The sequence below is a fragment of the Schistocerca gregaria genome, chromosome 1 (assembly GCF_023897955.1).
Source record: "Schistocerca gregaria isolate iqSchGreg1 chromosome 1, iqSchGreg1.2, whole genome shotgun sequence".
NCBI classification, from domain to species: domain Eukaryota; kingdom Metazoa; phylum Arthropoda; class Insecta; order Orthoptera; family Acrididae; genus Schistocerca; species Schistocerca gregaria.
The window spans coordinates 178,559,781-178,571,838 of record NC_064920.1 but is presented as its reverse complement, the minus strand read 5'-3'; the positions used below and the strand labels follow the sequence as shown (position 1 = coordinate 178,571,838).

General features: G+C 43.3%; 1 protein-coding gene across 1 annotated transcript in view; it reads left to right on the top strand.

Moving 5' to 3' along the window:
* LOC126336227 (EGFR adapter protein-like) overlaps nucleotides 1-12,058 on the top strand; it is a 95,478-nt gene that overhangs the window by 19,577 nt on the left and 63,843 nt on the right. Inside the window, exon 2 of the mRNA XM_049999723.1 lies at nucleotides 10,543-11,033. Coding sequence (XP_049855680.1) covers nucleotides 10,558-11,033 — 476 coding nt within the window. The 5' untranslated portion in view covers nucleotides 10,543-10,557. The remainder of the gene's footprint in view (nucleotides 1-10,542; nucleotides 11,034-12,058) is intronic.

Sequence of the window (12,058 nt, the reverse complement as noted above, 5' to 3'; positions counted from 1 at the left end):
GTGTCAATTCCTTCCATAGCTATTTCTGACATTACTCGAGTCCATGCCACTTCGTATTGCAGCACTTCTGTTTGCTCCCTGGAGGGATATTAGGCAGTTGTACCTGTTTCTTTGGCTCTTCAGTGATATTGTATGTGGCAATACGCAGACGAGCGTTATCAATGGTTCTTGAGGAGAGATGCAGTCTGTAATTATAAGTCTTTAGCCAATCACTAACGGGCTTCCCTGATACGTAGTAATAACATGCAACGAATTCCAGTTGGTTCCCTGACGACGTACCGTTGGACACATACGTCGTTTTGGTAGTCACGGGGTTAATTCTGTTGTACAGTATACGTCTACAGTGTAAACTTTCGCGCATTGCTGCAGAATCTTCTGTGAGGTCTAGCGGGTCCTGTGACGGTTTAGCTGTGTGTGGCGCATACAACGAACAGTTGTCGCAGTTTCTACCGCACTGAGTTAACGCAGCCGGGTGGCACATGCCCGCGTGTATACTTTGCTCACTGGCGCGTCGCTTTGCAGGCTCAGACGGCGGCGAGCGGCCGCGAACTTCAAGCCCGAGTATCAACTAGAGGAGCAGCGTGGCTCTCAAGCAGACACGGCCACTGTGTGAGGGTCGCTCCCCTTTAAGCGGCAGAGGAGTTCGCGAACAGTCCGCGTGACTGCGCTGCCGACCTCCCGGCCCACAGCAACCGCCGCGGAAACATTCGTCAGCACAGCCGCGCTAGTGCTCTAGCGAATGCGACTTTCCCTGCGACGGCTGCAACCCGCGCAGCCTACTCAACCTGGTGTCCCGAGTATAAAGCAGAGAAGAATGACGGCGCAGGGCACCTCCACCCGTCGGATATGGTTTCACCGACGCCCCCGAGATACGGTTTCACTCGGCCGAGAGAAACGAAGCCATTAGAATAAAGTATCCTCGGGCAAAGGCCTAATTAAGTCGCAACCATAAAGTGCAAGCCAAGTACGTCGTTAAATTAAGTAACGCTCAATTAAACGTCTGGTGTTTAATTAGCGCTAATGACTACAAATAAAGGAGTGCCGTGTTGTTTCTGGAAGCCCATGCCGCGTCCTGGTTTAAACTGGTAATCAAGTTGCCGTTGCTTGTTAACTCTGGCGAAACTTTGTGTTAGATGGCGATGATATTTTCAGGAGTTTAAGTTTGCGAAGCTCAACATCACGTTTGATTTGAGATACAAGCGAAGATATTGATTCTCTTAATGCCCGTTGATTTTAACGGTACGTCCAGATTAAAGAGACGTAATTAAGCAATATAGAGAGCTAAACCTCTTAAATTCAGGTGGCAGTAATTATCTTCCTTATAATGTCAGGTATGTCATACTGATATCTTCTTTACAACTGTAAATATTCTTCCCCAATTCATTCTACATAATAGACTAGTAGCAGTTACGGAGCATTGATTAAGAAAATGCAGGGTCCATGAACTGTTTCGAGTCCCCTTTTTGTTATAAGGCCCTAATAATCACTTGCAACTGAGCAAAGATTGTAAATTTAAGTTTTGATTGGATACTGAAACTGTATTCCTTATTTCTTCATAGTCAGTAAAAAGTAAACACGTCAATTACCTTTACTGGTATTTCTTATTTAGTCATTCTCAAAACATAAACATTTCACTTTTGTTGGCTTCAGTTTGTGACATCTGTGGGAACAGACACCAAAAACGATGCAGTTCTGGATTTCTTAAGGTAAAAGTGAGCTTCAGCTGAAACAATTTAATAGGTGAATTTTCTATCCATAACACGAGTATTTCCAAGACGATGCTAGATACACACACACACACACATATATATATATATATATATATATATATATGATGCTAGATACACACACACACACACACACACACACACACATATATATATATATATATATATGATGCTAGATACACACACACACACACACACATATATATATATATATATATATATATATATATATATATATATATATATATATATATATATATATATATATATATATATATATATATGATTAATTACCGAAGTTCAACAATATATACAAAATATTACACCACTCCAAAATCCATCACAAAGGGGCTCTTAAAAGTCTCATAAAACCCTCCAAAGAACAAGGAAGCAAGATATGGCCCAATCAGCCCCTTGGCCTGCAGCCAAGCCATCACAGATCGATAAAAACAGATCCCAGTCGACAAAAAACCATCCAATGACATCACAATGTAAATCTGTAATGAATCTACAGGCTTATTCATACGGCCTCAATTCTACTTACAAAGATTATTTTTTCTCGGCTCAGTTTCTTTCACTCTAAAAACAGCGCTTACAGCTTTTTCTCAAATAATCAGAATTAATTCTTTGCTTCATGCATTACAGTCTATGTCCTCCCTTTCACCTTTAGCTCTCTACATCTAGCAGTAGTACAATGAACCTCTCTTCTAATGGCTTAATACAAGCCTTATCATCCTGTTCCACAACCTCATTAGTATTGTCCACATATTCGTTTAATCGCAGTTTCAGTGAAATGCCTGATTCCTTATAAGTTGACTTAACTTTTAACACCCTTCACATCCACATCGATTCCCTTTTCTTCCAGTTTTATCACGGTTTATAGTCCACTTCCATTCAGTGCTGTGCTCAGAACGTAGTTTCGCAGAAATTTCTCAATTTAAGGCAGTTTGGCGATCAATTATGCTGCTCCTCAGTAAGTCCTATTTCTTCGGTTTATAATTTTTTATTGTGGCTGGAGCCGCCATCACGGTAAATTTTTTGATTGATGCTACCGCTATTTGACTGTAATAACTTCAGTTTTATTGTTGTGTAATCCGTACATCACCTTAGGCGACTTTCAAGTACAAGTTCTTGTGTTTCATACCAGTAAGATGTCTTTTGACGCATTACTTTGTTTTTGTACTTGGAAATGGCCTAAGGCCGAAATTGATGGTACAACAATAAAATAAGAGCTATTACAGTCAAATGGCGGCAGCATCATTATTGTAAAAATTTCTTAGTTTTGCTCTCAGTGCACGTTTTATACTCAGTAGAAATTGTATTCCATTCAGAACGACCTGTTCTTTGTATTCTTCACTGATGGTATGATTGTCATCGTCATATTTTATTACTGATATTCTTATACCCTAATGTTTAATAACACTTCTGAACCATTATTAATTTCTTTTACTGTTTTTTTTTTCCACTAACAGATCGAACTGTAGGTGAAAAGGACGCTTGCCATACGCCATTTTTCACTGGAGTACCTCATTCTTGGTCTCCCATTCTTACTGTTCGCTCTTGGTTCTTGTACGTACTGTGTGTTACCTTTCATCAATATGGTGATAAATAAACTGCTCTGAAAACTGTTTGTACTCAACAGGATAACTAGTTCTTCAGAAGTAGTTGAATGTAATTAGCAAGCCCGAGGCTCCAAAACGTTTGTTGTCAATTACTTCATATTGCCTCCAACAAAGATTTGGCCCTTTCAATTTGTTGTCAATTACTTCATATTGCCTCCAACAAAGATTTGACCATTTCACCAACATCGATTCCCAGTTAATAACTGAGCAAAGATTGTAGTTGTAACAATCCACATGTGGACTATATTTGAGTTATAAAATAAATTAATGCTAATTAACCAAGTCCTAACTTGCTCAGCCTGAACGTCACCCATGTGGAATGTAACGTACTCATACATATGTTTCATTCTGCTGGCATAAATCACGGATTCGATAATGTTGGTGTAAAATAATAGATTTTCATATAGCGAACGAGTCCCTCATAAGTGACTATGACGTATGTCATAATAACAATAATAATGATAATGAAAATAATTTCCTTTCCTGTGGGTCAATGGCAGAGTTAAACTGTCTCAATTGCATCCCACTTGGGCGACCTGCTTGTTCCTAATCCATCACAACCGAGGAAAGGGACCTACAGTTTAACGCGGGACCGAACCACGTGTCATTCCTGGAGACTCCTCACATCATAGAGAGATGAAGACTGTGTTAAGGACGGACTGAAAACTTCCGTGATCCTACTGGGATTCGATCCCACGGCCTCTCCATCTCTGGACATGCTCTTTACCACCACAACACCAGCCCCGGTCTGTCAGTGCATGTCGAGGTCATATCACGCTGATTGAAATGTCGTACCTGAGATGATATCGACTAAATGTTAGTGGTGTAGTCAATGGAACGGAGATTATGAGTTAATCCTCTCCTGTTATGCAGATTTAGCCCTCATTGTGTTTTTTCCTGTGTGAGCATTACTCAGTGCATCTGAGTTGAAAAATTAGCTGTTTCGCTAGAAATAATTACGATCACAGTAGTTGAACATTAACTACGAGGCTCATAAACACTTGCTCTAATTTTGTTTTCATTGTAGTGAGTAAGCAGCACTTATTTTGCCATACGGATTGTCCAGTTTGTTACATACTCTAGGTTCATGACGCATACACAGAGTGGTCAGAAGTCATGGGATGGCAGTGTATGCTATTTCCGTCGTCGGTTGATGAAGCCTAAGCAGTGCATGTTTCTCTGTACCCTCGTGATGATAGTAGGGCTGATATCTCACGTTCCAACGGTCGGAAATCTGCAGACTGTCGTGAGTCCCATAAGGCTTTGCTTCAGGCTACGTGACTTCCTTCCTTCCATACATCCGCCCATCCATCCATGCATGCATCCATCACTCACTCACGGTCGTCCTGTTAGTTAGTTACATGTTACATATAATTTCAAAGATTCTGTTATCGAAATGATGTGGAACGAGTCAGTTAACAGGTTTATATATGATTGGTGTCAAGATTAAAGAAAATTTTATTTTTTGTTCTATTCATGCCACTAGCCTTTCCCTTTTTTAAAAAGGTTACAAATTTTACACAGAAATTTGGTAATGGGGTAGGAGATGTCCAGAAGGAACTATTTTACGTTAAATTTAAAACTTACTTTGCCACCTACCATACATCTTATAGTATGAGAAGAATGATATAAAATGAAAAACTTTAATAATAGGTCTATAGGACATTTTTCCTGTAATGTTGTAGGTATGGATAACACTTTTCTTCTCAAATTATGTTGAGTTGATTATTATGGATTGCATGAGCGAAAACGCGTGTTGAGGTGGTGCAGTAAAAATGCTCAACTCATCGAAGAGGTACCTAAACATCACACATTCTTACCGTTCACATTTGTTCAATCGAACTTGAGTGCTGAATTGCAGCATAAATTTATTCCGCAAAAATTTAACAAGTCGAAACCCACAAAATATGTCAGGAAGTTGGTTAGTTTTTTTTTTTTTTTTTCAAAGGCAGTGTATTATATGAAGAGAAAAAGCAACACTACCCAATTAACAAATTTCTGTGTAAGATTTGTAGCCTTTTTAAAAAAGGGAAGGGCTAGTGGCTTGAATAGAACAAAAAATAAAATTTTCATTACTCTTGACACCAGTCATATATAAACCTGTTAAATGACTCGTTCCACATCATTTCGATAACATAATCTTTGAAATTATATGTAACATGTAACTAATTAACAGGACGATGCGTGCATGGATGGATGGATGCATGCATGGATGGATGGATGGACGGATGGATGGAAGTTTAGCAGCTTAGTAATGTTTTCTTTCGGTTCAAATTTTCATTTATACATCACGCAAAAATTTGGAGCATTCTGCCGTATTTATCGACTATTGTTCATGTGCTAAATCAGTTGGTGGTTTATTTCTCAAACTGGGTGTATTACATTTGGAGAGAACCAGTTAACAGTTCTTTGTAAACTATTGTTAACAGTTTCTTCTGTTGCATCTTCTCTAATTATGACACTAGCATTTTCTGCAAAAAGTAGCAAATTTGGTTGTTGAATTTTTAAAAAATGGCTCTGAGTACTATGGGACTTAACTTCTGGGGTCATCAGTCCCCTAGAACTTAGGAATACTTAAACCTAACTAACCTAAGGACATCATACACATCCATGCCCGAGGCAGGATTCAAACTTGTGACTGTAGCTGTCGCACGGTTCCAGACTGTAGCGCCTAGAACCGCTCGGCCACCCCGGCCGGGTGTTGAATTTTAAGTGGAATGTTATTCACATATACAGGAGGCAGGACTCGACACAAACCTAAAGCCTGTTGGACTGCGTTAGCAATTCCTTCCCCTCACCACACCACCCCACCCACCACCCCACCACGCCCACCCAAAATTTTTTACCTTTCCTACATCGTCGGAATTATTCAGCACCACTTTTAACTTTCTTTTTCTTACGTAAGAAGGCACTTTGCTTTGTGCTGACACTGTCTACGGTAAACATAGTTGGCATTGGAATTCTCGTGGAATTTCTTAAACGCTATGAGCCATGTGTCTTGCAGAATACTTTTGCACCTCTCATTCATATGGGGTGAGAGAGAGAGAAGAGAGGAGCATGACTAACAGAGGGTTGGAATATGCAAATATCTTTACAATGCCGGTTTCGTCAGCTCCAGTGCTTCACAGGCCTGGATCATTATATCACAGGTCATGGTGCTTCAGCTTTCACGCTTCTGCAGCACTGTGATCGTTAGTTTGAGACTTCGTGAGAGACTGAAACTGTGTGCCTGATTGGGGATTCGAATCTCCAACATCGCCAGTCCCACAAAGTACGCAGGAAAATTACTGTGAAGTTCGGAAAGTAGGAGAGAGGTACTGTCAGAAGAAAATATGTGAGGTCGGATCGTGATTCCGTACCTGGATTGCTGAGCCTGGACTTAAGTCTGCTAGGCTGTTTCATAAAAGAATATTTGCTACTAAAGAGTGAAATATTCATTCTGGCGGCTGCTTCCGGATGAGTTTCAGCTTGGAGAGTGGTTTGTGACATTCGACATCCTGGAACGGTACTGGTATACGTACGCTTTTATGATTGTGTAGGCGTCATGTTAGTAATACCTGTATATACGCTGCTACATACGTTATCTGAGGACAGGGAGACAAACGCAATCTATCGGGAGCTGCCCATCTATCATGATGCACATTGGCTGATCAATTCTAACGCTTGACAACACGATGCTGTGTAGGCCGACCAGTATATGTTGCATTAATCGCTGAGAACTTCAATTGACTCATCAGATACTCAGGACAATATGCTTCGCATACTGTTTCAGGAAAACTAAAGCCCTACCCATGTGTCACTGATGAGTTACAGCCAGTGCTTATAGGTTAATATGTGGTTTTTCCGCATGACGTGATTCATGGCCTGATCCACAAATTGCAAAGCCGATATGCTACTCGTAAATGATGAGGCAAACCAAACTTGCCGAGTTGAAAGGTCACTAAATGTAAACAAAATATATATTTGTCTTTTTAATTACTTTTCTTATTTCTACATTACTAAACAGTTCAAATTACATGTCTTATTTAGAACACGAGGATAGGTATGCGGGATATTGCTTGCGGATATTCTCCTTCAAATTTGCAAAGTTCCTTTAACGACGGTGTAAACTATTAATGTTCGATATCCGTATGAAAATTAGTTGGATGAGGCTAAATAGGGCTCGGAATATTTCCCCTCAAGGACATCGGTAACAAGTCGAAGTTTCCCGCCATCGCAGGCGCTCTAGCGCTAAAGCTACACAACCCCTACATTAGTATGTTGAAAATCAGACAAAACTTTTTTTATCAGAATCACAATTACAGGATGTTAGTTTCCCTGAAGAAAGAAAAGAAAGAAAGAAGCAATGTTCCTGACTCCAGACCATGTGGAATATGCACCAAACAGTCACACATTCTGAATAAGGGGGAGGGGGCCGCCGTCACACAGTTCTGTTTCTTGAAATAAGACAGTCTTGGTCACAAATTGTCTCATCCATTTATTGGCAATGATGCGTTTCGCCCTTGTGAGGCATCTTCAGAATAACATAAAAAGTAATGTGGTGACTCAATATCCATTCTTTAATGCGATCTTACGGCATTAAGATAAAAATGACGAAAACATAGTCATATCGCCATTAGGCAAATTAAAGCGCAAGGGACTTAAGCGTACAGAGAATGGAGTGTTGCATACAGCGGACAAACTGTATATATAATGAAGTGGAGAATCCAAGATACATCAGACATCGCAGCCGACAGGTTCGCTTATTTACGCACTCAGGCAGATGAAGCTGTACCTCGTCACTAAACATCAGCTTGTCGTGTGGCAAGTGTCCAAGCAATACAAATCAGTTTTGCCGACCAACAAAGAAGAATTTACTTTATTTACTGCGATTCATCAAGAACGTTAACACATTTACTCAAACTATGTGAGGGTTGAAGTAGATGCCAGTGGGTAACTGATGAAAACAAATTTCTTTCAACAAATGGAAATTTTATTCCTAATAACCCTTTCCTTCCGTTAAAAAAGAAAAAAAACAACAGATTTAAAATTATAATCAGAAAGCACCCTCTAAATATCATGTTACAATTTATTCAGAGGCAGAAATAACAATATCTTTTTTTTTTTTTTTGACAGTATGAGTTTCCGGGGTGAGAACCTTGCCGCTCCCTTTTAACACGGCGGTAGTCACGACCGCTCACAACCACCTCTGAAAGACTACACCGGTGCAAAGCTGCAACACACCAGATTACTTTAAATTAAAAATTTTAACAACTCATGCAACACACATAAATTATGCACCCCGTAGGAGGGATGGAAATGGTACAAAACACTCACATAAGAAATTAAAAAATATTTGCCACCGAAAGTGCAACTTGTTTTTAAAGATAACTCTTACGGTGGAAGGGTGGCAACATTATATACGAAAACGACCATTTACATGAAACCCATGAAATGCTGTCTTACATAAAATGTAGAAACACGCTCTGCTTTACACATATACCGCCTCTCCAGATGATAGGCAAGATGAAAACATATTTCAGGAATTCGGCCTTTACACCTTAAGCAATAAATTCGTTAACACCGAATTCGACAAACATGACAGAGGCAGCTATTAACGTATGTCAGATTTATTGGGGGATAACTGAACAACCCGGACCGCAGATTGCTCTAACCCGCCCCTACTCCACAAGCGGAAAACGGACCACCCAATTCATAAATAACGACCATCCCGTGGGTGGGCAAACGGAGAAGAATGCTGGGACGAACCCAAAACAAAGCGGCTGGTGACCTCACTAAGAAAATAAGTAGAATTTAACAAGTAAATGAAACAACATATCTCAATCATTTACCTTCTAATAAACTGCAGTTTCTGGCGAAGATCAGCCGCAGCAGCCCCAACGCTCTCCCGAACCGTCCGCTGCCAGCTGCTTCGACGGACGCAGGAAGGCGCGCCGATCTCCCGTCTCACGGCGTCGCAGCTCGCACCGGCCAGCCCGATGTCGTGGTTTGACTGCTGCTGCGCGTGTCTACCGCGAAGCCACTACCCTTTTTCTATACGGCGCGGCCCCCTGACTCACGTGGGGACCTCACATACGCCGACGCTCGAAGCGGACAAGTTATCTTGTGTCTCAGTGCGCGACCGACCAACCAATGGATCCAACTGCCAATGACCATTGCCTGACCAAACTCGAGCAGACAGGCGGCCTAACACATACTAGCACTCCGGACGACAGACTCACTGACTGCCCCACACTGACCCAGCTGACCAACTGACCAGACTCGCCGCGACTGACCAACCGCCGAGCTGATAGTGCTCCTTAAATGCACGTGAAGAGGCCACTTTTCCCCTTTCCCACCAGAGGGAGACACCAAAACTGCGATTGCCACAGCGGCGCCACCGCCAGAAACGGAGGGCTACTGCTTCACACAACGCGCTGCGGCGCGCTCTTCAAAACAGCAATTTTTACCACGGCTCAGGTGCATTCACGAGTTCTTGGATCGTATGTAACTTGTCTTGGTGGAACGGAGGTCATTATGAAGAATTCGAGTCACACATCGAGCAGAAGTTTGAAGGGACAGACGGCGACTTGAGATTTTACTTTCGTAAGAAAACACTGGTTCTGTTGAGTAATTAGTGGGAACGGTTAATTGTTATAGTCCCACAGAGTATTATGAAGATTTTCGTGGATAAGATTATTTTTCAAATAGATCTTGAATTTCAGTTTGGCAATGTCATATTATACTGAATACGTAACTTGCGGTACATGTATCGGTACTCCTGCTTCCCTGTGCATCGTTATATTGATAACGCGCCCGCTGAGCCACGCCTCCCCCAGCGACACGGTACCTGCAGCGCCTTCTGCCCCCGCGACACAGGGAGGGACTGTTGGCAGTGACTCAGCCCATTCGCGCTTCGAGCCACTTCACTAGAGGACGCTACGAATACGCCGCCTAGTCTAGCCTCCGTCGCCATCGTTGTTGCCATTGTTTGAGCTGGAGTCTCGTTTCGTTTGGAGAAATACAAGTAAGACTTCTCTCTGGGGTGTTACCGTCTGCTCCTGCAACTTCCCTACGACGACAGTTGCCGCTCCCCTCTGTAACCCATCCATCCTTACCGTTGCGTGTGAAGTCGTACACAACGTAACTGACCAGCCAGCTCACCGTATGCTGCTGCATCGCTCTCACTTGTCCGACTGGTGACGTGTTGGCAGGTCCCCCGACGCCCCATGGAGGCCCCCCAGCCGCAGCTGCAACCGCAGGCGCAGGTGCCGCGGCCGGCGCACATGCCCGCGCCGCTGGAGCACGGCGCCGCCAGCAGCGACGAGGACAACTCGCCTACCGAGCTCAACTCTTGCCGCCGCCTCGCCGACAAGCCACCGCTCGTCAAGCGCCTCGACTGCCTGCCCACCCCCAACGACGGTGGAGGCGGGGACGCGCCGGGGGGCGGCGGGGGCGACGTGGGCGGCGTGGTGGGCGGCGGACCGCTCATCTCGCGCAAGCTACCGCTCGACGACGACCCGCCCTGCTGGAACGCCGCGCCTCTGCCCGCGCCGCCCTCCGCCCCCGCGCCCGCCTCTCCCGCATTGCCGACTGCGCCCCCCGCCCCTCACGACACGAGTCAGCCACCCCTGCCTCCGCTACCTCAGTCGCCGCCGCCTCAACCGCCACCGCGAACCGGCACGCCACCTGTTGACAAGACGGGGTAAGTCGCAGCACTTGAGTAACACGCTTTACACTGGCCAGCCAATTTTGACTGCCTATAGCACATACCTGTACCAGCTGTAGGAGTATGAAACCGGAATTTCCCTACAGATCGTGATAGCCGTCAGTGTAGGGCCCGTGAACCGCGTCTGCAGCGCCATCTGCTTCTTGTAACGGCTAGCGACGATGTTAACACACAGTAATCCAAGTTCCACATATCGGCACCTGTTTCAAAATCATAAACGAGTCTAGTTTTTGCCTACGAACTACGATTCGCAGCAGCTTTGGCTTTTTGACATCATTTGAAGAAAACTGCTGCAGAATCGCATCGAATGCTTGTCGAAGGTTTCGGCGAACATGGTCTTCAGAAAACAGTGTTTCGAGTGGTTCAAAAAATTCAAAAGTGGTGATTTTGACGTGAGAAAAAGACGAGTGCGGGAAACTAAGGATAAAGTTTGAAGGCAAGGTACTGCAGGCCTCATTGGATGAAGATGATAAACTCAACAGGAACTCTCACAAATAATATGACGAGAAAGCTATGGGAAAGGTGCAGAAAGTGGGAAAAAGGATTCCGCATGAACTGAATGAAAGACAGAAAACAAATTGAAAGACCACTTGTGAAATTCTGCTCACCAGATACAAATGAAAGCCATTTATTCATCTAATAGTGACAGGTGATGGAAAATGGATATCTTTTGAGGATCGTGAGCGTTGTAAGTCATGGCTGAATGCAGGCAAACCATCGACATCCACCACAAGACCAAATCGCTTTGGAAAGAAAACAATGCTCTGTCTGATGAGATCAGAAAGGTGCTAAAACCTGGTGAAACCGTTAATACTAATCGCTACCAGCAGCAAAAGATCGATTTAAATCGTTCATAACGTGAAAAACGACCCTAATATGGAAAAAGGCCACGCAGTCATATTCTCTATGATAACGTCCTACTACACACAGAAATACTGCAATGCGGGTCAGGGAAACGATCGATGTATTCACTTGGGAGATACTAGGGCATGTGGCTCCGT